The following is a 27696-nucleotide window of genomic DNA, read 5'->3' on the forward strand; positions in this document are numbered from 1 at the left end:
GGCAGGCCGGTGACATAATAAAGAGCCGACATGTTCTTGGGAGTTTACATTTTAGTGATTGCAAACTGGAGGCAGATGTGTCTCCTATAGTGCGGCCAATCCGGCTGTGACCTGGCCAGACAGGTGAGCCATCAGCCTTCCAGCGGACAGGAGGGGGCGGGGCGGGGCGGCCTCTAAGGGGAGGAGCCACACAGCACCTGTACACAGGGATCAGCCCAGGAGTGGACACACACAGGGCAGCCAGGCAATGTGCAGAGCCCAGGATAGGGAGATCATCCATCATAATAGACATCAGTGCTAATCATCTCTACATCCATTTATTATATATAATTATTATATTTATATTCTATTATTATTCATATATACTATTCTGTACCAGAGGAGCTTACACTCTAATGTCTACTAACAGTTTATCATTATTATTATTATATAGCTCTGACTCCCACAGTCACACACTATTATTATTATAGATTTATATATCTCAGACATATACCGCAGTGCTGTACAGAGATCACTGAGCCAATCACATCAGTCTCTGTACCAGAGGAGCTTACACTCTAATGTCCCCTCCCCCACAGTCACATCAGTCTCTGTACCAGAGGAGCTTACACTCTAATGTCCCCTCCCCCCACAGTCACATCAGTCTCTGTACCAGAGGAGCTTACACTCTAATGTCCCCTCCCCCACAGTCACATCAGTCTCTGTACCAGAGGAGCTTACACTCTAATGTCCCCTCCCCCACAGTCACATCAGTCTCTGTACCAGAGGAGCTTACACTCTAATGTCCCCTCCCCCACAGTCACATCAGTCTCTGTACCAGAGGAGCTTACACTCTAATGCCCCCTCCCCCACAGTCACATCAGTCTCTGTACCAGAGGAGCTTACACTCTAATGTCCCCTCCCCCCACAGTCACATCAGTCTCTGTACCAGAGGAGCTTACACTCTAATGTCCCCTCCCCCCACAGTCACATCAGTCTCTGTACCAGAGGAGCTTACACTCTAATGTCCCCTCCCCCACAGTCACATCACTCTCTGTACCAGAGGAGCTTACACTCTAATGTCCCCTCCCCCCACAGTCACATCAGTCTCTGTACCAGAGGAGCTTACACTCTAATGTCCCCTCCCCCACAGTCACATCACTCTCTGTACCAGAGGAGCTTACAGTCTAATATCCCCTCCCCCACAGTCACATCAGTCTTCCCCTCCTCCACAGTCACATCAGTCTCTGTACCAGAGGAGCTTACACTCTGATGCCCCCTCCCCCACAGTCACATCAGTCTCTGTAGCAGAGGAGCTTACACTCAAATGTCCCCTCCCCCACAGTTACATCACTCTCTGTACCAGAGGAGCTTACACTCTAATGTCCCCTCCCCCACAGTCACATCAGTCTCTGTACCAGAGGAGCTTACACTCTAATATCCCCCACCAGAGGAGCTTACACTCTAATATCCCCCACAGTCACATCAGTCTCTGTACCAGAGGAGCTTACACTCTAATGTCCCCTCCCCCACAGTCACATCACTCTCTGTACCAGAGGAGCTTACAGTCTAATATCCCCTCCCCCACAGTCACATCAGTCTTCCCCTCCTCCACAGTCACATCAGTCTCTGTACCAGAGGAGCTTACACTCTGATGCCCCCTCCCCCACAGTCACATCAGTCTCTGTAGCAGAGGAGCTTACACTCAAATGTCCCCTCCCCCACAGTTACATCACTCTCTGTACCAGAGGAGCTTACACTCTAATGTCCCCTCCCCCACAGTCACATCAGTCTCTGTACCAGAGGAGCTTACACTCTAATATCCCCCACCAGAGGAGCTTACACTCTAATATCCCCCACAGTCACATCAGTCTCTGTACCAGAGGAGCTTACACTCTAATGTCCCCCCACAGTCACATCAGTCTCTGTACCAGAGGAGCTTACACTCTAATGTCCCCTTCCCCACAGTCACATCAGTCTCTGTACCAGAGGAGCTTACACTCTAATGTCCCCTCCCCCACAGTCACATCAGTCTCTGTACCAGAGGAGCTTACACTCTAATGTCCCCCCACAGTTACATCAGGCTCTGTACCAGAGGAGCTTACACTCTAATGTCCCCCCACAGTCACATCAGTCCCTGTACCATAGGAGCTTACACTCTAATGTCCCCTCCCCCACAGTCACATCAGGCTCTGTACCAGAGGAGCTTACACTCTAATGTCCCCCCCCCCCCCACAGTCACACACTATTATTATTATACATTTATATAGCTCTGACATATACCGCAGCGCTGTACAGAGATCACTGAGCCAGTAACCAGAGGAGCTTACACTCTAATGTCCCCCCACAGTCACATCAGTCTCTGTATCAGAGGAGCTTACACTCTAATGTCCCCCCACAGTCACATCAGTCTCTGTATCAGAGGAGCTTACACTCTAATGTCCCCCCACAGTCACATCAGTCTCTGTATCAGAGGAGCTTACACTCTAATGTCCCCCCACAGTCACACACTATATGTAGCTCTCACATATACCGTAGCGATGTACAGAGAAGACGTTCTTTCTCGTTAATTGATTGGGCTTTGGAACAGAGGCTGAATAATCAATTAATGAACGTTTGCAGGCGAAGAAGAATATTCCGGGAATCCCGAAAATCCTCTACAAAGATTTCCTTTTTTTTTTTCCAAAAATAGAATTTGGCTGATAAAATCTCGCAATGTGGCGCACGGTCCTCAGAGGTCTCCTCGCTGGATCCATTTTTATTTTTTCTTCCGCCTTTGCCTTGAGATATATATACTTTCGATCAGTAATTTAACCAAACAACCCCTCCACCTGTAGCTGCGATGGTAAATTCGGGTAGACTCCCCCTTTAGGGTTTCCTCGCAACCCATTGGCTTATACCAGTTGAAATAGACGAACCGCGTAGGGGGGGGGAGGATGTTTTTTTTCCAAGGACGGCAGGTAAAGTATTCTTCAGCCCATTACATCACACGTGTAGGGTCACTGGTATCTTGTAGAACCCTATAGGAGGCCCCTATTACAGGATTGAGGAGCCACCATCAGTACCTGGGAACGGGCACACCATTCGTAGTCTTCTCTCTAGCCAAAGCACACTTGTGGGGTCACCGGTATCTTGTAGAACCCTATAGGGCCCCCTTTTACAGGATTGAGGAGCCACCATCAGTATCTAGGACATGGTACACCATCCAGGGTCTTCTTTCTAGCCATAGCACACGTGTAGGGTCACCGGTATCTTGTAGAACCCTATTGGGGCCCACTCTTACATGATTGAGGAGCCAGCCTCAGTACCTAGGACAGGGCACACCATCCAGAGTCTTCTTTCTAGCCAAAGCACGTGTGGGGTCACCAGTGTCTTTTAAAGCTCTAGAAGGGCCCTCTATTACAGGATTGAGGAGCCACCATCAGTACCTGGGACGGGGCACACCATTCGTAGTCTTCTCTCTAGCCAAAGCACACGTGTGGGGTCACCAGTATCTTGTAGAACCATTGGCTGATACCAGTTGAAATAGACGAACCGCGTAGGGGGGGAGGATGTTTTTTTTCCAAGGACGGCAGGTAAAGTATTCCTCAGCCCATTACATCACACTGTAGTGACAAGCCGATGTCTTCTTTCTAGCCAAAGTGTGGGGTCACCGGTATCATGTAAAGTCCCATAAGGGCCCACTATTACAGGATTGAGGAGCCAGCCTCAGTACCTAGGACAGGGCACACCATCCAGGGTCTTCTTTCTAGCCATAGCACACGTGTGGGGTCACCGGTGTCTTGTAGAACCCTATAGGGGCCCACTGTTACATGATTGAGGAGCCACCATCAGTACCTGGGACAGGGCATACCATCCAGGGTCTTCTCTCTAGCCAAAGCACACGTGTAGGGTCACTGGTATCTTGTAGAACCCTATAGGGGGCCACTGTTACAGGATTGAGGAGCCAGCCTCAGGATCTGGGACAGGACACAACATCCAGGGTCTTCCTTCTAGCCATAGCACACGTGTAGGGTCACTGGTATCTTGTAGAACCCTATAGGGGCCACTGTTATATGACTGAGGAGCCAGCCGTAGTACCTAGGACATGGCACACCATCCAGGGTCTTTTTTCTAGCCAAAGAACACGTGTAGGGTCACCAGTATCTTGCAGAACCCTATATGGGCCCACTTTTACAGGATCGAGGAGCCAGCCCCAGGATCTGGGACAGGACACAACATCCAGGATCTTCTTTCAAGCACACCTGTAGGGTCACCGGTATCTTGTAGAACCCTATAGGGACCCACTGTTACATGATTGAGGAGCCAGCCTCAGTACCTAGGACATGGCACACCATCCAGGGTCTTCTCTCTAGCCATAGCACACCTGTAGGGTCACCGGTATCTTGTAGAACCCTATAGGGGGCCACTGTTACATGACTGAGGAGCCAGCCGTAGTACCTAGGACATGGTACACCATCCAGGGTCTTCTCTCTAGCCATAGCACACGTGTGGGGTCACTGGTATCTTGTAGAACCCTATAGGGGCCCACTGTTACAGAATCGAGGAGCCAGCCTCAGGATCTGGGACAGGACACAACATCCAGGGTCTTCTTTCTAGCCATAGCACACGTCTAGGGTCACTGGTATCTTGTAGAACCCTATAGGGGCCCACTGTTACAGGATCGAGGAGCCAGCCTCAGGATCTGGGACAGGACACAACATCCAGGGTCTTCTTTCTAGCCATAGCACACGTCTAGGGTCACTGGTATCTTGTAGAACCCTATAGGGGCCCACTCTTACATGATTGAGGAGCCACCATCAGTACCTAGGACATGGCACACCATCCAGGGTCTTCTTTCTAGCCAAGGCACACGTGTAGGGTCACTGGTATCTTGTAAAACCCTATAGGGGCCCACTCTTACATGATTGAGGAGCCAGCCTCAGTACCTAGGACATGGCACACCATCCAAAGTCTTCTTTTTAGCCAAAGCACACATGTAGGGTCACTGGTATCTTGTAGAACCCTATAGGGGGCCACTGTTACATGACTGAGGAGCCAGCCGTAGTACCTAGGACATGGCACACCATCCAGGGTCTTCTTTTTAGCCATAGCACACATGTGGGGTCAACAGTATCTTGCAGAACCCTATAGAGGGCCCACTTTTACAGGATCGAGGAGCCAGCCTCAGCATCTGGGACAGGGCACACCATCCAGGGTCTTCTTTCTAGCCAAGTTGCTGGCTATAGTGGAGGTCACCAGGGATGAGCTTTGGGTCTAAACCCAGAAGTTAGCTGTCATTCCTGGACCAATGAACTGTGGTTGAGGGATTGCCCACAATGCAGCTGGTCATATGCAAAGGGTCGGGGATCATTGACCTGATATGACCACATAGTCATGTTAGGTCAGTGTTCATGGGCTTATTGGCCCTGGAATGACAGAGGACTTCCAGGGTCCAAACCAAACTTAGTTCAGAACAAACACAAGCTCACCCCTAGTGGTCCCCCCCTGTGTCTATTGGTCACTCACCAGCCATATCCAGTCCGCTCTGCGCTCAGATCCGGCGTCTCACTTAGCGCGTTCCAGGAGCCTGACTATTATGGGAGGGGTAGCACGATGCTGGAGCAAAGAGTAAATAAGTGACTACTGTGTCCAACGGGTGACTTGACCCAAGCTAACCCGGGTGCCAGGCCCGTAAGAATAATCTTTGTTATATTGTTTCAGAACGGTTATATGACTCCGTGAGGATGGAGAAGGACAGGAGCCAGATGACTGATAGGATACTGAATATTACCCTGGAGATCATCTACCTGCTGACCGGAGAGGTGAGGAGGATTCTGGGAGGTCACATGACATCACTCTTATCTCTATTAATAAAACACAGACCTGACCAGAGAGGTGAGGAGGATTCTGGGAGGTCACATGACATCACTCTTATCTCTATTAATAAAACACAGACCTGACCGGAGAGGTGAGGAGGATTCTGGGAGGTCACATGACATCACTCTTATCTCTATTAATAAAACACAGAGCTCACCGGAGAGGTGAGGAGGATTCTGGGAGGTCACATGACATCCCCCTTATCCCTATTAACCACTTGTCGACCAGCCGCCGTGTATTTACTGCGACAGTGTAGCTCTAAAGCGAAAAACAACGTACCTACCACTAGATGATGCGATCGCGCCACCAGAGCCGTGATTGGCTAGCAGAGATGTCAATCAGTGGGCCCGGCGGACCTGATGTCCCCCAGCCACCCGTGATCATCCCCAGGAGAGTCAGAATGGCGATCTGCCTATGTAAACAAGTTAGATCGCCGTTCTGCAAGGGGAGAAGATGGAGATCTTGTGTTCCTGCTAAGCAGGATCCAGGATCTCTGTCTTCCCCCAATCTTAGCAACCCCCACACAGTTAGTAAAAACCCCCTAGAGACACGCCTAACTCTTTGATCACCCCTGATGTTAACCCCTTCCCTGCCAGTTTAATGAGGGTAGCGACAGTGCATTTGTTTTAGCACTGATCACTGTATTATTGTTACTGGTCCCCAAAAAGTGTCAGTTAGGTGTCCGATTTGTCCGACGCATTGTCACAGTCCCGCTAAAAATCGCTGATTGCCGCCATTACTAGTAAAAATAAATAAAAAAATATTTTTCCATAAAAATATTGCATAGTTTGTCTTATCTCTAGTAATAAAACATAGGCCTGACCGGAGAGGTGAGGAGGATTCTGGGAGGTCACATGACATCACTCTTATATCTATTAATAAAACACAGACCTGACCGGAGAGGTGAGGAGGATTCTGGGAGGTCACATGACATCACTCTTATCTCTATTAATAAAACACAGAGCTGACCAGAGAGGTGAGGAGGATTCTGGGAGGTCACATGACATCACTCTTATTTCTATTAATAAAACGCAGACCTGAGCGGAGAGGTGAGGAGGATTCTGGGAGGTCACATGACATCACTCTTATCTCTAATAATAAAACACAGACCTGACCGGAGAGGAGGATTCTGGGGGGGTTCACAAGACATCACTCCTCTCCCTTTGTTGTCACCCAGGATTATGTACCTTCCAAGAAGACTGCTGATGATGCGACTCCCAGCAGTAGTCACCCCCCTGTCTCGGAGGGTTCAAGCCGAAGCCAGAGCCCCATCACAGAATCTCCAGCTCCCTCCCTGACACCTGAGAGAGATGACAAGAAGATTTTACAACTGACCAACAAGATCATTGAGCTGCTGACAGGAGAGGTGAGCGGTGCCGGGAATTCTGGGACATTATCCAGTAACAGACAAGGGATGTGCCTGGATAGTCACACTCTCTCATTGTGTGTGTCAGGTTCCCGTAAGGTGTGAGGATGTCGCCGTCTACTTATCCATGGATGAGTGGGAATATTTCGAAGGGCACAAGGATCTCTACACTGAAGCCATGATGAAGGGTCATCAACCTCGGGGTTCACAGGGTGAGATCATAAGTAAAGACTGGCATTTGAAGGTCTTGGAAAAAAATCTGGGCACGGGTTCCCAATATTGTGTCCTAACCTTCTCAATCTTCATTAAATTAAGGTGTCAAAAGTTTCTTACCTATACTTTGACCTATACAGACCCCACTGCTGCAGTTGAGTTGTCTTTTAATGAATCTCCACCTAGTTCTGTCCATCTAATCTTGTAGATCAGGTTGCGCATTACGATCTGTTTGAGCAACTGTTATATATAATTTATAATAACGATTTCTTCAGATGATTCCAAGAAAATTTTAGGTTTGCTGTGGACCCAAGATGGTCTTGAAGATTAACGATCCAACTATTGCTTGATAGGTAGCCAGACATAAATACTCCTTTTGTAGACCTAAGATGGTCTTGAAGTTTAATGATCCAACTGTTGCTTGATACATAGCCGGACATAGATACTCCTTTTGTTGACCCAAGATGGTCTTGAAGATAAACGATTCAACTATTGCTCGATAGGTAGCCAGACATAAATACTCCTTTTGTAGATCCAAGATGGTCTTGAAGATTAACGAGCCAACTATTGCTCGATAGGTACATAGACATTGATACTCCTTTTGTAGATATAAGATGGTCTTGAAGTTTAATGATCCAACTATTGCTTGATACATAGCCGGACATAGATACTGCTTTTGTAGACCCAAGATGGTCTTGAAGATTACCGATCCAACTATTGCTTGATAGTTAGCCAAATACAGATACTCCTTTTGTAGATCCAAGATGGTCTTGAAGATTAACGATCAAACTATGGCTTGATTGATAATCAGACATAGATACTCCTTTTGTAGACCTAAGATGGTCTTGAAGATTAACGATCCAACTGTTGCTTGATACATAGCTGGACATAGATACTCCTTTTGTAGACCCAAGATGGTCTTGAAGATTAACGATCCAACTATTGCTCGATAGGTACATAGACATTGATACTCCTTTTGTAGACCCAAGATGGTCTTGAAGTTTAATGATCCAACTATTGCTTGATACATAGCCGGACATAGATACTCCTTTTGTAGACCCAAGATGGTCTTGAAGATTAACGATCCAACTATTGCTCGATAGGTAGCCAGACATAAATACTCCTTTTGTAGACCAAAGATGATCTTGAAGATTAATGATCCAACTGTTGCTTGATACATAGCCGAACATAGATACTCCTTTTGTAGACCCAAGATGGTCTTGAAGACTAACAAGCCAACTATTGCTCAATAGGTAGCCAAACATGGATACTTATTTAGTAGACCCAAGATGGTCTTGAAGATTACCGATCCAACTATTGCTTGATAGTTAGCCAAATACAGATACTCTTTTTGTAGATCCAAGATGGTCTTGAAGATTAACGATCAAACTATGGCTTGATTGATAATCAGACATAGATACTCCTTTTGTAGACCCAAAATGGTTTTGAAGAATACCACACCAACTATTGCTCAATAGGTAGCCAGGCATAGATACTCCTTTTGTAGACCCAAGATGGTCTTGAAGATTTACGATCCAACTATTGCTTGATTGGTAGCCAGGCATACTGTAGATATTTATTTTGTAGGACCCTTAACGTCTTTGCTCTTAGCAAATGCCTTTCAGCCTTAGCTGAAAAATTCCAACCCACCATGTCCCCACAAGATCCATAGATGAATATGTATGCTGAGATCTTGAGGGTACCAATCCCAATCATCACCCAACTTTTGGTGATTTTGGTAAACGCTGGGCAGCAATTGGAATCTTAGTCCTTACCCAGTAAAGTGTTGGTTTCTCCAGGTTCTAAAACTGTCTAGAATTCTGCCCATGGTTTTCAACTGGTCCGGTGGACTAAGCTTCCTTTGATTTTTGGAACAAGACCTTACCTTAGCCCCTGCTGTGTCCCATAGAAAAGCTTCATGACTTCCTGTTATGTCAGTTTGGAACATGAGAACCAGTACGAAACAGGAAGCAGTTCACCAGCTGACCTCATTAGCACATGCACCCATCAACTATGTTTGCACGGCATTGCCAACATCCTTGCAGGCCTGCATTTGCCTGGCTTGTCAATATAGGCTGGCACAGCATCCCCAGCGCTTCTCCAGACGAGCCCCGGGCTGCATGCAAAACTCTCTGGCACCTCGGGTTGGACACCCCAAGGGCCTGCCTGATTAGATACAGAAAACAGATGAATATGATAGATAGATAGATAGATAGATAGATAGATAGATAGATAGATAGATAGATAGATAGATAGATAGATAGATAGATAGATAGATAGATAGATAGATAGATAGATAGGGTTTAGGGAACCCCTGCTAAGATGATTGCAATGGTGGTCATTGAGAAATTGACTCTTACATTGGTGGTGGTCGATGGGAAGACTGCACGTGGTCAGAATGCCTCCCTTACAGTCATGCCTTTGGCTCTGCCAAGTGGTGTTGGGCCTGGATGATGCATCACATGGAAGGTTAGTCAGCCACAGCTCAAGGAACCCCTAGCCACCTCAGGAGGAACCCTGGTTGAGAAGGGCTGCTATAGAAAAAATATAGATCAATATGTGTCTACAGAAAGCTGTATCTATTGTATGTGCATCAATGACTATTAGGACATCGTGTTCTACAAGAGACAACTATAGATCTCTCAAATTGCCCATTTGGGTTCATTGGTCCACCACAAGTCTAAAAGAACAAAATATGTACTAAAAGCCATTTATACAGTTAAAGCCACTGTCCCCCACTTGCTTTTTTTTTTTTTCTTAAATAATACTTTTTTCGGGAGTCTTCTGGCAGATCATGTTACATGTAGGGTCCTATTCTTACATAATGCAGAGATTGGATTGGCATGATGATGTTAGCCCTGCTCTCTGCTTAATGGGGGGGGGGGGGTTCGTTAAAAAAAAAAAAAAAAATGCCTGGAGTCGAGTTTTAATCTTTCAACCACCCCATTTCTCTGTGGAGCCAAACTCTCCTATCCTTTACAACCAAGGAAGCTGCCATCTTTGTCTCTGTTTGATCTGCAGTTGCCATGATGCTGTGCATGGGATCAGTTATGACATCAGCCAGTTGATGGCATGAAAGTTCGGTTGAGAACAGAAGCAGTTATGACAGTTATCATTCACGGCTTGCCTTATTTATAACTGTGAGAGAGAAACCACTGGATCAATGGGTTTAGTTCTGCTTTAAAGCGGGACTAAACCCATCAGTTTAACAGTTACATTCCCGGTACATGCTCTTAATCCAACTGTCAAACCATTAAATGGTTGGTGCCATAACTAATCACATGTGTAGCTTGGCAGTTGAAGATCAAACAAAGGCCAAGATGGTAGCTTCCTTGACTGGAAACGATAGGAGGGTTTAGTTCCTCTTTAATATAGAGGCTTTAGTTGAGTTACAACATTATAAGCTCTTAGGACAATTATCTAATCCTAAATAAATCTTCTGTTAACAGATGACCTAAAGCCTAAAAGTTCTGCAGTTTTTCATCCTACATTGCAGTCCACCAGGGGCATAAGAGGAATTATTCCTAGGCCCATCCCTCGGACAGAATACCTGACAATATATAACCCAAGTGAGAAGCCAGGAAGATCTGTGAGCACTGAGTCGGATGATTCCTCCTCAAGTGATGATGACGATGACGAAGATCTCCACAATGCTGAGCTCTACATACAGGCTCAGTACACGTCTTCTAATGCCCAAGCTCCAGAGTCAGACTCAAGCGATGAGGATGTCATCTATATATCCACTCAACAAACTCAAACCAAACGTCCAATGTTCTATAGAAGAGAAGAACCAGTCTCTCGTCAAGAAATGAACCTTCAACACCTCTACATCCCTCGGGCACTTGGCTACAGACCAAACCTGGTCCGGCAACCTCCAAAAGCCAACATCAACAACGCTCCGAAAATGAGTGCCATGCTAATGAGGCACAACGCGCTCAACCGGGCCATTCACATGAAGCCAGCTCCAACTCCATCACTCCAGGCAATGGCGATGCCCCGAAGGCTCTACAACTGTTCTGAATGTTCCAAGCTCTTCCCTACCAACGGAGACCTGATGAGACACCAGAGGCTTCATAAGAAGAAGAAGTTGACGTGCAACCAGTGTGGCAAAATCTTCCCTTACAAGTCGCACCTGATCCGCCACCAGAGCGTCCACACCGGGGAGCGGGCCTTCGTCTGCTCGGAGTGCGGCGAGAACTTCATCTGTAAGTCGCACCTGGTCACCCACCTGAGGATCCACACGCGGGAAAAGCCGCTCGTCTGCCAAGACTGCGGCAAGCACTTTTCCTGCAACTCAGCACTCATCACCCATCGCAGAATCCACACTGGCGAGAAGCCCTTCGTCTGCCCCATATGCGGGAAGGCCTTCGCCCAAAGCTCTAACCTTCTTTCCCACCAGAGAGGTCACACCGGAGTAAAGAAGTTCATCTGCAGAGAGTGCGGCAAGAGCTTCGCACAGAAAAACGACTTGAATAGACACTTGAAAATTCATAGAGGACAAATCGCGTTTCCACAGATGTATACAGAGTAGTTTTTCTTTTTTTTTTTTTTTTTGTTAATGTTTTCTTTCGGAAATAAAAGCTTGTTAACCTTTTCCAAGTGCCTCTTGCTATTAAACCCGGAGTTTAAAGCGTGCGTCTGTACACTGTCATTGATGGATATATTGATGGAAGGGTCCTGCTCAGATTGTCGCCTTGATTTTGAAAACTCGTTAAAAGGTTCGGCCATCTGAAATGGGTGATTTTCTTTTGGTCTAAGAGCCAAGCCACTGGGTTTAAAACACTACATTGTCTAGACCAGGGGTAGCGATCTACCTAAACAACATGAAAGAGATCAAAGATCACTGGGGTTCGGCACCCCCTTTTTTGTTTTTTAAGAAATTAACTAGCAAGGCCTAACTAAATACTAAGGAAAACATAGACAAATATAATGAAACAAATGTCACTGTAAAAATATAAACGTACACTGCCTTAATAGTGGACAGTGTCAGTAGAGCAGTGGATGGTGTCGGTAGAGCAGTGGATGGTGTCAGTAAAGCAGTGGATGGTGTCAGTAGAGCAGTGGACGGTGTCAGTAGAGCAGTGGATGGGGTCAGTAGAGCAGTGGACGGTTTCAGTAGGGCAGTGGATAGTGTCAGTAGGGCAGTAGGCCTGTCAGTAGGGCAGAGGACAGTGTCAGTAGAACAGTGGATGGTTTCAATAGGGCAGAGGTTGGTGTCAGTAGGGCAGTGGACCTTGTCAGTAGGGCAGAGGACAGTGTAAGTAGAGCAGTGGATGGTGTCAGTAGGGCAGAGGACAGTGTCAGTAGAGCAGTGAATGGTGTCAGTAGGGCAGAGGACAGTGTCAGTAGGGCAGTGGATGGTGTCAGTAGAGCAGTGGACGGTGTCAGTAGAGCAGTGGATGGTGTCAGTAAGGCAGTGGGCCTTGTCACTAGGGCGGAGGACAGTGTCAGTAGAGCAGTGGATGGTTTCAATAGAGCAGAGGTTGGTGTCAGTAGGACAGTGGACGGTGTCAGTAGAGCAGTGGACGGTGTCAGTAAGGCCAAGGGCCCTGTCAGTAGGGCAGAGGACAGTGTCAGTAGGACAGTGGATGGTGTCAGTAGAGCAGAGGACAGTGTCAGTAGGACAGTGGATGGTGTCAGTAGAGCAGTGGACGGTGTCAGTAAGGCCGTGGGCCCTGTCAGTAGGACAGTGGATGGTGTCAGTAGGACAGTGGATGGTGTCAGTAGAGCAGTGGACGGTGTCAGTAAGGCCATGGGCCCTGTCAGTAGGGCAGAGGACAGTGTCAGTAGGACAGTGGATGGTGTCAGTAGGGCAGTGGACAGTGTCAGTAGGACAGTGGATGGTGTCAGTAGAGCAGTGGACAGTGTCAGTAAGGCCATGGGCCCTGTCAGTAGAGCAGAGGACAGTATCAGTAGGGCAGTGGACAGTGTCAGTAGGGCAGAGGACAGTGTCAGTAGGACAGTGGATGGTGTCAGTAGAGCAGAGGACAGTGTCAGTAGGACAGTGGATGGTGTCAGTAGAGCAGTGGACGGTGTCAGTAAGGCCGTGGGCCCTGTCAGTAGGACAGTGGATGGTGTCAGTAGAGCAGTGGACAGTGTCAGTAAGGCCGAGGGCCCTGTCAGTAGGTCAGAGGACAGTGTCAGTAGGACAGTGGATGGTGTCAGTAGAGCAGTGGACGGTGTCAGTAAGGCCGTGGGCCCTGTCAGTAGGGCAGAGGACAGTGTCAGTAGGACAGTGGATGGTGTCAGTAGGGCAGTGGACAGTGTCAGTAGGACAGTGGATGGTGTCAGTAGAGCAGTGGACAGTGTCAGTAAGGCCATGGGCCCTGTCAGTAGAGCAGAGGACAGTATCAGTAGGGCAGTGGACAGTGTCAGTAGGGCAGAGGACAGTGTCAGTAGGACAGTGGATGGTGTCAGTAGAGCAGAGGACAGTGTCAGTAGGACAGTGGATGGTGTCAGTAGAGCAGTGGACGGTGTCAGTAAGGCCGTGGGCCCTGTCAGTAGGACAGTGGATGGTGTCAGTAGAGCAGTGGACAGTGTCAGTAAGGCCGAGGGCCCTGTCAGTAGGTCAGAGGACAGTGTCAGTAGGACAGTGGATGGTGTCAGTAGAGCAGTGGACGGTGTCAGTAAGGCCGTGGGCCCTGTCAGTAGGGCAGAGGACAGTGTCAGTAGGACAGTGGATGGTGTCAGTAGGGCAGTGGACAGTGTCAGTAGGACAGTGGATGGTGTCAGTAGAGCAGTGGACAGTGTCAGTAAGGCCATGGGCCCTGTCAGTAGAGCAGAGGACAGTATCAGTAGGGCAGTGGACAGTGTCAGTAGGGCAGTGGACAGTGTCAGTATGGCAGTGGACAGTGTCAGTAAGGCAGTGGATGGTTTCAATAGGGCAGAGGTTGGTGTCAGTAGGGCAGTGGGTGGTGTCAGTAGTTTTTTTGCTTTTTTTTAATTATTATTATTTTTTGCAAATTTTTTTAAATAATTTTTTACAATTTGTTTCTAGCAACCCTGTGGGGGGGCTTTGTCGAATCATTAGGAGTCTAAACAGACCCCTGATCTCTCACTTTTCAGGCAGAGAAAGGAGATTGAGGTCATCAATCCCCAATTATTTCTCTGCAGCCTCAGCTGCACTGCAGATGAATGAACAGGAAGTACTCCGTAGGCTCCCTGTTCATTCACAAACAGAAGCATAGTGAACACAGTTTCACTATGGACCGGCGGTACCCCCTTATAGGCTGCCCTGTGCATGAAGCCCTCAGCTGCACAGAATGAATGAACAGGAAGAGCTCTGCACATTCTCTCTGTTCATTCACAAAATGAATCATAGTTTACCGATCACTTACTGTGTTCATTCAGAAAAGGAATGGTCCAGTGCAGCAGAGGGAACAGAATCCTTGACAGGAGGGGGCAAATGGTGCAGTGGCGGGGGGGGGCTGTATTTTCCTCCTGCAGCAAAATGCTTTTGTAAGAGAGAGGAGGAGAAGCCAGCTTTCAAGCTGCTGCAGAAGAAAAGTACCGGGGGTTCCAGTAAATGTCATCCCCGCACCTGTCCAGGTTCTGGGGGTCAACAACAGAAGGATGTGATTTACCCGTCACCTGCCCGAGATCGATGGGTTGCCAACCCCAAGTCTAGACCTACCCTTCTGGCCCAAATGACCCTTTTTTGAGTTTAACCTTTAAAGCATTCTTTAAATGCTTGAGGTATTGAACAACAATCTGCCTTCTGTATAAAGTTGTTGGGTCTCCCTTCTTAGAAGGTAGACCATCCTGTTCCTTTGATGTTCTCAAAATATATTAAGGTGTCCTTTTATGAAACGGAGATGAGCAGTGATCCTGCTGATCACAGCTCATTTCCGATCATTCTCAGTTTATGAAACAGAAATGATCGGGGGAGAACATGTTCTCCGCTGATCATCTCTTCACACGGGAATCTGTCATTGACAGACACAGAAATGGCCAGGCTATGAAGCTGCGATCCCCGCACTTCACTGGCGATCTGTGCCAGAATTCACACTCCGGGGTTCACCAGCCTGGAGCTTGTGAAGCCGGGAGTGAAGACAGAATCGGGGGAGAACTGAGGGGGAAAAAGGAAGATTATGGACTTCCTTCTTCCTCGTTCAGACCCCCCAACACAGTAATCATGTCCCCCTGCCATATTTATGTATATATATACATGTATATATATATACACACATACATGTAGATATATATTTAATGTGTATATATATATACAATGTATGTGTGTGTGTATTCAGTGCATATATATATATATTTATGTAAGGGGACTATTATTTATAACCTCGTGTACTCAGCAGTGATAATTTATCTCTGCTTGTTAAAGCGCGCGAGGGATTTTCATACTACTGTAATCTCGCTTTGTCTCACGAGATTATAGACGCTCCATTGACTTCTACACAGATCTCCGAGAAAACCGTTCTCCTCTGATCACCCTGGGCGAACTGAAGTTCTCCGATTCATAAAATGGGTGCCAGATGTGATCATTTTCCCCGGAGAACTGTAGAGAAGCCAACGGAAAAAAAAATTCACCCATTCATAAAAGGACACCTAAATGACTGTTTTGTCATGGAGAAGTGATGATGTTTAGACTGTGCGAGTCACTTTTTCTTTAGGTTTCATCAGTATGGTCTACATGGGCCCCAAACCAGTTTGCTCAACTTTTGAATACCACAGGATTGGGTCAGCTGTAAGTATTTTCCACTAAATTGGTATTATCATCATATCTTATACACCACTTGTATCTAAGGAAGCTTCACCATTGCTCGTACCCTTGGCCCTGAGTTTGACCTTCAAACCTCGAGGCTGAAAGTATCACATCCACATTGGCCAACAGCACGTGATAAGCCATCACTCTTCTGGACCCAAATTCCTCTATAACTTTCTTTCACAGCTGTCCCTCTTCTAAATCCAACTCCCCCCCCAACCCTTTTGCCTTTACTAAGGTGCTTCGGAAGCCAAAACCCCCTGTCCCTCTTTCCTTCACAACTGTCCTTCCTCCGAACCCAAATCATTCCATCCCTCTTTTTTCCACAACTGCCCCTCTCCTGCACCCACATCCTTCTCTCTTCTGGACCCAAATACCCCCATCCCACTTTTCATTTACAAATGTCCTTTTTCCGGACCTAAATCACTCCACCTCTCTCCTCTACAACTGTCCCTCTTCTATACCCAAATCCCTCTGCCCTTCTTTCCACTGTAACTGTCCCTCTTTCCTCCACAACTACTGTATACCTCATCTAGACCTAAATCTCTCCATCCGTCTTTCATCGACAACTGTCCTTCTGCTACCAAATTCCTGCATCCTTCTCCACAACTGTCCCTCTTCTGGATCTCTTTTCTTGCATAATGGTCCCTTTTCTATACCCAAAGCCCTCAGTCTTTCCCTCCTTCACAACTGTCCTTTTTCTGGATCCCGAACCCAAAGTCCCACTTTTTTCTACAACTGTCACTCTTCTGGACCCGAATCCCTCAATCCCTCTCTAACCACAACTGTCCCTCTTCTGCAACCAAATTCCTTCATCCTCCTCAACTGTCCCTCTTTTGGACCCGAATCCCTTCATCTATCTTTACCTCATATAGACCTAAATCTCTCCATCCGTCTTTCAACCACAACTGTCTCTCTTCTGCTACCAAATTCCTTCATCCTTCTCCATAACTGTCCCTCTTCTGGATCTCTTTTCTTGCATAATGGTCCCTTTTCTATACCCAAATCCCTCACTCTTTCCCTCCTTCACAACTGTCCTTTTTCTGGATCCCGAGCCCAAAATCCTACTTTTTTCTACTTTTTTCTACGACTGTCACTCTTCTGGACACGAATCCCTCAATCCCTCTCTAACCACAACTGTTCTTCTTCTGCAACCAAATTTCTTCATCCTCCTCAACTGTCCTTCTTCTGGACCCAAATCCCTTCATCTATCTTTCCTTCTCAACTGTCCCTCTTCTCGACCTGAATCCCTTCATCTATCTTTCCTTCTCAACTGTCCCTCTTCTCGACCTGAATCCCTTCATCTATCTTTCCTCCTCAACCGTCCCTCTTCTGACTCACTCCATCCATATATTCAACTCAACTGCCCTTCTGGACCCGAATCCTTCCACATCCCCCTTTTCTTTACAGCTATTCCACTGAGTGGTACGGTTCGGTTCAGTACGGTACGGTTCACTGCCAATAGTACCCTTTCATGATAGGCGTGGTGTAGCAGGAAAGCTGTGATAGACGATTCTCTGTCAACCAAAGTTCTGCAGAGTGTAGCTCCACCCTGTTGGTACGGGAATAATGTGCTTGGTACCCCAACGAAAGGGTCCCAAAAAAGTGGTATGGTATGGTTCGGAATTAGGGTACCATTCACAATGGAAACGGCAAAAATAGCGTACCGTACCGAACCGTACCAGAAAGCTCAGTGGAAACGAGCCATTACTATACCCTAATCCCTCCTCCCCCTTTCCTCTCTAACTGTCCCTCTTTCTTCCACAACTATCCCTCATCTAGACCTAAATCCCTCCACCCCTCTTTCACACATAACTGTTGCTCTTCTGGTCCCGCATCCCTCTTTTCTTTCACAACAGTCACATCCCATGAGGCATTGTAAAACTCTGACATTCACAGACATGACTAGGCATAATGGGAATTGTAGTTCCTGGACAACCGGAGGGCCATAGTTTGGAGACCCCTGGTTTAGAGGGTTGAGGAAGATGCCAGTAGAGAGGGGGATATTGAGGATATGAGTTAAAGATTGTATGATAGAGCCAGATGGTGACCGTAATATTTACGAGGGAACAGGGTCCAGGGGGCAGGTGGCAAGTGGCGTCGGAAAAAAAGGTTTACTGACTTCCTAGTAGTTGGGTTCAACAAGGGAAGTATTGATTATGCAGTTGGACAAGGAGTGTAAGCTGGGGGAGATATCTGTAGAGTGAAGATCTCTTCAAGAACCCATCCTTCCTCTTCAACTGTCCCTCTTCTGGACCCCAAACTCTATGTCCCTCTTCTGTACCCAAATCCTTCCTTTCCTCTTTTCTCCATAAAGATCCATTTTTCAGACCCCAATCCCTCCATCACTTCCACAACTTTTCCAGTTCTGGCCTCAGACCCCTCTTTCCTCCCTGACTCTTTTCTAGATCCATATCCCTTGATCTACCACAAATCCTGACCCAATCCCTCCATATATTTTACTTTTATAGGCTCAAATCACAAAGCATTACACAAATTTAAAAGGTTAGTTCACTTTTACAGAAAAAATGTACACGTGAACTAACACCGGACACCCCCCCCCCCCCCCAAGTCCTTGCTGGACTTACCTCTGGGTTTCCGAGCTGTCACCACCCCCAGTGGTTCAGAGATTTGAAATCCCCACTCTCCTCTGTCAGTGCTTCCAGAATGGATCAAATGGATTCTGATTGGTTAGTGCCATCACATTGACGGTGCTGGTCAATCAGAATCCATCTGGTCCGTTCTGGTAAGCCTGACGGAGAAAGAGGAGGAGAGCAGGGATTTATAAGCCTGGGGGCATTAAAGCCATAGGGGTGCAGCTTGGCAGCCCAGAGGTATGTACAGCGGGGACTGGGGGGAGGGGGTGGGTTAGTTCACTTTTACAATGACCTTAACCACTTACCGACCGCCCACCGTGTATTTACGTCATCTGAATAAGTGGCTGTACCGGGGTGATGCCTACAGCTAGAGGCATCGTCCCGGTACCATGTTTTAGAGCCGGCGGTTTGGCTTTCAGCCGCTCAATCGTTACCCCAGCGAGGGGGACGCCCCCCAACCCCCCCCCACCGCCTTCCTTGGCTCTGCCGGAAGACCCGAGCAACCAGCCGGCACCTCCACCTGGCTGGTTGGAGTCCCGATCAAAGCCGGATGTGGCTTCGATCGGGTCTCCGATGACGTAACCTCGGAGCTGGTGTCCATTACTTGGCGGCTAAAAGGCGCCGAATTTAAAAAGTGACAGCATTCAAAAATGCAGTTTTTGGCATATTGAATACATGGAAGTGTAGTGGAGGGGTTTGGGATCTTTTAGACCCCTGATCCCTCTATAAAGAGTACCTGTCACTGCATGTTGCTGTCACAAGGGATGTTTACATTGCTTGTGACAGCAATAAAAGTGATCAGATTTTATTTATTTATTTTTTTTAAAACCTGTGCTAAAATTAAAAAAATAAATTAAATAAATAGAAAAAAAAAAAAAAAAATTTTTAACCGCCCACCGTCGCCGTGAGCTCGCGCACGAAAGAAAACGTATACGGGAAGTCGCGCCCGCAAATTAAATCGCCGTTCAAACCACACATGTGAGGTATCGCCGCGATCGCCAGAGCGAGAGCAATAATTTTAAAAAAAAAGAGCTACTCTGTAACTCTAAACTGGTAACCGTTAAAAAAAAATTAAAGCGTCGCCTATGGAGATTTTTATTGACCGTAGTTTGTCGCCATTCCGCGGGTGTGCGCAATTTTAAACCGTAATGTTAGGTATCAATTTACTCGACGTGAGATCATATTTCGCAATATACAAAAAAAATGGCTAACTTTACTGTTTAGTATTTTTTGAATTGAGCCCATTGCAAGGAAAAAAATGACTGGCAGCCTGCAATTCTGGCGGTGACCATTGGGTGGCAGTGTGCAGAACACGCTATCCTGTTTCTGAATTGACTCCTCCGAAGCACCGTAACGCTGTGTAGCCGTTCCTTGACCCCCCCGAAGCTCTCCTCTTTTCCGTGGGTGAACACAGTTGCGGTAGGTGAGTCCTCATTGCCGTCTGAGCACCGCGTGCCCCCGCTGCAGCCTCCGGGCGAACCCGCGCTACTCCCGGACCCGAACTGGCGTGTCTGAGGCGGGCTGCCCTCACCAAACATGGCCGCGAGAGCCCTCCTGGCCATACGGCAGGACGCTGGACGCACGTACAGGAACTTAGTAGAGGTTGCGCATGCGCAGTGCTGTTTAAAGTTTGCACTTTAGTCTGGGAGTGAGTGTGCGGGCAGAGGCTGGGGTGAGTGCATGGAGGGGGTTCCTATATACATTCTATTATTATTATGGCCGGTAGGTGTGCTCTGGACCGCATTTTTACAGTAGGAGAGGCCTTCATGTGCCCATGGATGGCAGGGGGTGGGTGATAGTGCTGATAGCAGCCAAATAAGAGGGTGCCAGGCAGCTGGGCCTGCTCTGCAATGATAATAATAGGGATCAGGTAATGAGGTAAACGAGAGCCCGCTACGTGTCCCGAGAGCCCGCTACGTGTCCCGAGAGCCCGCTACGTGTCCCGAGAGCCGCCCACCTGTCCCGAGAGCCCACTACGTGTCCCGAGAGCCGCCCACCTGTCCCGAGAGCCCACTACGTGTCCCGAGAGCCCGCTACGTGTCCCGAGAGCCCGCTACGTGTCCCGAGAGCCCGCTACGTGTCCCGAGAGCCGCCCACCTGTCCCGAGAGCCCACTACGTGTCCCGAGAGCCCGCTACGTGTCCCGAGAGCCCGCTACGTGTCCCGAGAGCCCGCTACGTGTCCCGAGAGCCGCCCACCTGTCCCGAGAGCCCGCCACGTGTCCCGAGAGCCCGCCACGTGTCCCGAGAGCCCGCTACGTGTCCCGAGAGCCCGCTACGTGTCCCGAGAGCCCGCTACGTGTCCCGAGAGCCCGCTACGTGTCCCGAGAGCCGCCCACCTGTCCCGAGAGCCCGCTACGTGTCCCGAGAGCCCGCTACATGTCCCGAGAGCCCGCTACGTGTCCCGAGAGCCGCCCACCTGTCCAGAGAGCCCGCTACGTGTCCCGAGAGCCCGCTACGTGTCCCGAGAGCCCGCCCGCTCCCTGTCCCGAGAGCCCGCTACGTGTCCCGAGAGCCCGCTCCCTGTCCCGAGAGCCCGCTACGTGTCCCGAGAGCCCGCTACGTGTCCCGAGAGCCCGCTACGTGTCCCGAGAGCCCGCTACGTGTCCCGAGAGCCCGCTACGTGTCCCGAGAGCCCGCTACGTGTCCCGAGAGCCTGCCCGCTACGTGTCCCGAGAGCCCGCTACGTGTCCCGAGAGCCCACCCGCTACGTGTCCCGAGAGCCCACCCGCTACGTGTCCCGAGAGCCCGCTACGTGTCCCGAGAGCCCGCTACGTGTCCCGAGAGCCCGCTACGTGTCCCGAGAGCCCGCTACGTGTCCCGAGAGCCCGCTACGTGTCCCGAGAGCCCGCTACGTGTCCCGAGAGCCCGCCCGCTACGTGTCCCGAGAGCCGCTACGTGTCCCGAGAGCCCGCTACGTGTCCCGAGAGCCCGCCCGCTACGTGTCCCGAGAGCCCGCCCGCTACGTGTCCCGAGAGCCCGCCCGCTACGTGTCCCGAGAGCCCGCTACGTGTCCCGAGAGCCCGCTACGTGTCCCGAGAGCCCGCTACGTGTCCCGAGAGCCCGCTACGTGTCCCGAGAGCCTGCCCGCTACGTGTCCCGAGAGCCCGCTACGTGTCCCGAGAGCCCACCCGCTACGTGTCCCGAGAGCCCGCTACGTGTCCCGAGAGCCCGCTACGTGTCCCGAGAGCCCGCTACGTGTCCCGAGAGCCCGCTACGTGTCCCGAGAGCCCGCTACGTGTCCTGAGAGCCCGCCCGCTACGTGTCCCGAGAGCCGCTACGTGTCCCGAGAGCCCGCTACGTGTCCCGAGAGCCCGCCCGCTACGTGTCCCGAGAGCCCGCCCGCTACGTGTCCCGAGAGCCCGCCCGCTACGTGTCCCGAGAGCCCGCTACGTGTCCCGAGAGCCCGCTACGTGTCCCGAGAGCCCGCTACGTGTCCCGAGAGCCCCCTACCTGTCCCGAGAACCCGCTACGTGTCCCGAGAGCCCGCTACGTGTCCCGAGAGCCCGCTACGTGTCCCGAGAGCCCGCTACGTGTCCCGAGAGCCCGCTGCGTGTCCCGAGAGCCCGCTGCGTGTCCCGAGAGCCCGCTGCGTGTCCCGAGAGCCCGCTGCGTGTCCGGAGAGCCCCCTACGTGTCCGGAGAGCCCGCTACGTGTCCGGAGAGCCCGCTACGTGTCCGGAGAGCCCGCTACGTGTCCGGAGAGCCCGCTACGTGTCCGGAGAGCCCGCTACGTGTCCGGAGAGCCCGCTACGTGTCCCGAGAGCCGCCCACCTGTCCCGAGAGCCGCCCACCTGTCCCGAGAGCCGCCCACCTGTCCCGAGAGCCCCCTACCTGTCCCGAGAGCCGCATACCTGTAACACTGGCGCTGTCTGCAGGACTTTCTATACCCAGGCCCTCAGTGCCCTGCCTCTGCTGCTTGTTAGGCCTTTCCCGGAGCTGGCAGGAGTGGGGTCATCCATGTGTAATGGGGGTGAACTCTAGCAGTCTCCTATGACCTTTCTCCACCCACCCCTGAAACTTGTCCCCAGGCTCCACCCACTCATCACATGTCCCCAGTCTTCTCCCACTCCTGTAACATGACCCCAGGCTCCACCCACTCATCACATGTCCTCAGTCTTCTCCCACTCCTGTAACATGTCCCCAGTCTCCTCCCACTCCTGTCACCATGTCCCCAGTCTCCTGTCACCATGTCCCCAGTCTATTCCCACTCCTGTCACCCTGTCCCTAGTCTTCTCCCACTCCTGTAACATGTCCCCAGTCTCCTCCCACTCCTGTCACCCTGTCCCTAGTCTTCTCCCACTCCTGTAACATGTCCCCAGTCTCCTCCCACTCCTGTAACATGTCCCCAGTCTCCTCCCACTCCTGTAACATGTCCCGTCTCCTCCCACTCCAACACATGTCCCGTCTCCTCCCACTCGTCACATGTCCCCAGTCTCCTCCCACTCCTATACCATGTCCGCAGTCTCCTCCCACTCCTGTACCATGTCCCCAGTCTCCTCCCACTCCTGTACCATGTCCCCAGTCTCCTCCCACTCCTGTACCATGTCCCCAGTCTCCTCCCACTCCTGTACCATGTCCCCAGTCTCCTCCCACTCCTGTACCATGTCCCCAGTCTGCTCCCACTCTTGTAACCATGTCCCCAGTTTCCTCCCACTCTTGTAACCATGTCCCCAGTTTCCTCCCACTCTTGTAACCATGTCCCCAGTTTCCTCCCACTCTTGTAACCATGTCCCCAGTTTCCTCCCACTCTTGTAACCATGTCCCCAGTTTCCTCCCACTCTTGTAACCATGTCCCCAGTCTCCTCCCACTCTTGTAACCATGTCCCCAGTCTCCTCCCACTCCTGTAACCATGTCCCCAGTCTCCTCCCACTCCTGTAACCATGTCCCCAGTCTCCTCCCACTCCTGTAACCATGTCCCCAGTCTCCTCCCACTCCTGTAACCATGTCCCCAGTCTCCTCCCACTCCTGTAACCATGTCCCCAGTCTCCTCCCACTCCTGTAACCATGTCCCCAGTCTCCTCCCACTCCTGTAACCATGTCCCCAGTCTCCTCCCACTTCTGTAACCATGTCCCCAGTCTCCTCCCACTCCTGTAATCATGTCCCCAGTCTCCTCCCACTCCTGTAATCATGTCCCCAGTCTTCTCCCACTCCTGTAATCATGTCCCCAGTCTTCTCCCACTCCTGTAATCATGTCCCCAGTCTTCTCCCACTCCTGTAATCATGTCCCCAGTCTCCTCCCACTCCTGTAACCATGTCCCCAGTCTCCTCCCACTCCTGTAACCATGTCCCCAGTCTCCTCTCACTCCTGTACCATGTCCCCAGTCTCCTCCCACTCCTGTACCATGTCCCCAGTCTGCTCCCACTCTTGTAACCATGTCCCCAGTTTCCTCCCACTCTTGTAACCATGTCCCCAGTTTCCTCCCACTCTTGTAACCATGTCCCCAGTTTCCTCCCACTCTTGTAACCATGTCCCCAGTTTCCTCCCACTCTTGTAACCATGTCCCCAGTTTCCTCCCACTCTTGTAACCATGTCCCCAGTTTCCTCCCACTCTTGTAACCATGTCCCCAGTTTCCTTCCACTCTTGTAACCATGTCCCCAGTCTCCTCCCACTCTTGTAACCATGTCCCCAGTCTCCTCCCACTCCTGTAACCATGTCCCCAGTCTCCTCCCACTCCTGTAACCATGTCCCCAGTCTCCTCCCACTCCTGTAACCATGTCCCCAGTCTCCTCCCACTCCTGTAACCATGTCCCCAGTCTCCTCCCACTCCTGTAACCATGTCCCCAGTCTCCTCCCTCTCCTGTAACCATGTCCCCAGTCTTCTCCCACTCCTGTAACCATGTCCCCAGTCTTCTCCCACTCCTGTAATCATGTCCCCAGTCTTCTCCCACTCCTGTAATCATGTCCCCAGTCTCCTCCCACTCCTGTAACCATGTCCCCAGTCTCCTCCCACTCCTGTAACCATGTCCCCAGTCTCCTCCCACTCCTGTACCATGTCTCAAGTCTCCACCCAATCCATAATGTCCCCTCGCTCCACTCACTCTATCTCCTGTAATATTTTATATACTGCAGAGAGTGACACCATGTATAGTTTTAGCTCAGGTAGGGAAGGTAATATTGCTGTCCAAAGCCCCATTGGAGAGGTTTCTTCTCACTTCCTGTCCCTGCAATACCCTAATCCCCCATATAGGAGGTGAAGGAAGAACGCCTACAGGGACACATGTCAATAAAAAGCTGAAAATTTTGAAGCCTGTGTTCATAAGCTCGTGTTATAGTGCCTGTTCATACATAACTATAATTTCTCTATCTGTGTTTAGTGCCTATCAGGTTCACATATTTAATATTTTCCCTTCCGGTAGGTTCACCACCAGGATCCGGGTGCAGACAAACGCAGCCAGTGTGTGATGGGGTGACCTCAGTAGTTAGCTTTGTACACGTGCCATTGAAGAACTAGTCCTCTCCCAGAATCCATTGCGGCAGACCTATAAAGAGTTGAAGGGGGCAAACAACTGTAGCACATCGGTATGGAGTGCGGTGATGGCAGCACCGAATGCAGCACTACTAGTGTTGAGGAAGACTCCTATTCCGAGACAGACTTTGAAGACGATGGAAAGACAACAAGCAAAGGGAAGGCCATGTTTTCCTGCCCCGAGTGTGGGAAGAGCTTCATTTCCAACTCTCTGCTCACCATCCACCAGAGGACTCATACAGGTGAGCGGCCCTATGAGTGTTCAGAGTGTGGCAAATGCTTCACTCAAAAACAGCACCTACAGGTCCATCAGCGCACCCACACTGGGGTGAAGCCTTACCAGTGTGACGAGTGCGGGAAAGTATTCGCAACGAGGACAAGCCTTTCGACGCACGAGAAGTGTCACACGGGAGAAAGGCCGTTCCAGTGCTCTGAATGCGGCAAAGGGTTCACCATGAAGTACTTGCTCCGTAGGCACGAGATGAACCACACAGGAGCCAAGCCATTCCCTTGCTCCGAATGTGGCAAAAGCTTCCCGACCATGCCTCGACTTCGAAGCCACCAGCTGACCCACACCGGAGAAAAGCCCTATGAATGTCCGGAGTGCGGGAGACATTTCTCCACCAACTCGCACCTCTATAGCCACAAGGCCACTCACACTGGAGAAAAGCCCTTTAAATGTTCTGAATGTGGAAGAGGTTTTGCCCGCAGGAGCCACCTACGGGGCCACCAAAGGGTCCACACTGGAGAGAGGCCATTTGCCTGCAGCGAGTGCGATAAGCGGTTCGCCGTAAAAAACGAACTCGTCAAACACGAAAAAACGCACACGGGCGAAGCAAAGGGCAAGCGCTCCGGGAACGAGGAGGAAAAAGGCATCTCGGAGAAAGTACTTGATGGTAAGAGAGTGTTTGAGTGCTCCGAATGCGACAAGCACTTTTTTCACAAGAGTCACCTGAAGCAGCACAAGAAGATTCACACCGGCGAGAAAGCCTTCCAGTGCCAAGAATGCGGGAAGCAGTTCACGCAGAAGGCGGCCATGGTCAACCACGTGCAGAGGAAGCACGGCAAGGAGAAGACATTCCAGTGCTCAGAATGCAGCAAGGCCTTCTTCCTGAAGGAAGAGCTTAGAAAGCATGAAAAGACTCACACTGGAGAGAAACCCTTCACCTGCTCCGAGTGCGGCAAAGGGTTCAGAGACAAAGGCCGTTTGGTGGTCCATCAACGTGGCCACACCGGCGAAAAGCCGTTTTCCTGCTCCGTATGCGGGAAAGGCTTCGGCGACAACGGAAACCTCATCCGACATCAGAAGATCCACACGGGTCACAAACCGTTCTCGTGTTCCGAGTGCGGGAAAGCCTTCCTCCGCAACGCCCAGCTTCTCTCCCATCAGAGGTCCCACACGGGAGAGAAACCTTACGCATGTTCAGAATGTGGCGAAGGCTACAAAGATAGGAGCAGCCTGGCCCAGCACCAGAAAAACCACACTGGGAACAAACCATTCGCCTGCTCTGAATGCGGGAAGTGCTTCTCCATCAACTCCGATCTGACGAGGCATAAGATGACCCACAGTGACGAGAGGCCGTTTTCCTGCTCGGAGTGCGGCAAATGTTTTAGAGACAAGAAGAGCCTGGTCTTGCACCATCGGAGCCACACGGGGGAAAAGCCTTACGAGTGCCGGGAGTGCGGGAAATGTTTCAGCTGCAACGGGAACCTTAGAACCCACGAGCGGATACACACGGGCGAAAAGCCCTATGCTTGTCAGGACTGTGAGCTGTCCTTTACTTCCGGCTCTGGGTTGGTGGCTCATCGGAAAGTCCACCACTCAGATGCTAAAAACGGATCATAAGCTGAGGGGAGGACTCTTCTTTTTTTTTTTTTATTTTATTCTCAGATGCCAATAAGTTTCTTATTTAACTTTACATAGTGGGTGAGGTTAAATAAAGACAATAGTCCATCCAGTTCAACCTGTGAAGGTGTGTGTGGCTGTAATCATCTCACATACCCCTGAATGTTCTGATCCTTGAGGTGTACATCTAAGAGTCTTTTGAAAGCCACCATACTTCCCGCAGAAACCACCTCTTGTGGTAGAGAATTCCACAATCTTGTAGCCCTAACAGTAAAGAACCCCCCACGTTGCCTGAGATTAAAACGCTTCTCCTCTAATCACATTGTATGCCCTCGAGTCCTCATGCAATCCCTTCGACTGAATAGCTGTTTTTCTATGCCGAGATCCCCATTGAGATATTTATAAATTGCTATCATGTCCCCCCTCAGGCGTCTCTTCTCCAGGGAGAATAAATCAAGCGATTGCAGACGCTCTTCATAATTAAGGTCCTCCAATCCCCTAATCAGTTTAGTTGCCCTTCTCTGGACTCTCTCCATCTCCAACACATCCTTCCTGAGGACTGGCGACCAGAACTGGACAGAATACTCCAGATGCGGTCGGACCAGAGTTTTATAAAGTGGAAGGATTATAGTCTTATCTCTGGAATACAT

At 50.0% G+C, this 27696-nt stretch overlaps 1 protein-coding gene and 1 long non-coding RNA gene across 2 annotated transcripts; both read left to right on the forward strand.

Annotated features, from left to right (window-relative positions):
* On the forward strand, nt 1-27078 carry LOC309564375 (uncharacterized protein). Its single transcript, XM_082269002.1, has 7 exons — nt 1-123; nt 5683-5783; nt 7016-7204; nt 7293-7416; nt 10867-11944; nt 16320-16371; nt 25247-27078. Exons 2-7 carry the CDS (start codon nt 5706-5708, stop codon nt 27044-27046), a joined length of 3321 nt encoding a protein of 1106 aa, XP_082125128.1. The 5' UTR covers nt 1-123; nt 5683-5705; the 3' UTR covers nt 27047-27078.
* Nucleotides 20296-25220, forward strand: LOC309563043. Its single transcript, XR_014225705.1, has 2 exons — nt 20296-20402; nt 25091-25220. It is a non-coding gene; the product is annotated as an uncharacterized lncRNA (long non-coding RNA).
* Nucleotides 27079-27696: the final 618 nt, after the last annotated feature.

The sequence above is a fragment of the Pelophylax lessonae genome (genome assembly GCF_965119305.1).
Source record: "Pelophylax lessonae genome assembly, chromosome: 9".
NCBI classification, from domain to species: domain Eukaryota; kingdom Metazoa; phylum Chordata; class Amphibia; order Anura; family Ranidae; genus Pelophylax; species Pelophylax lessonae.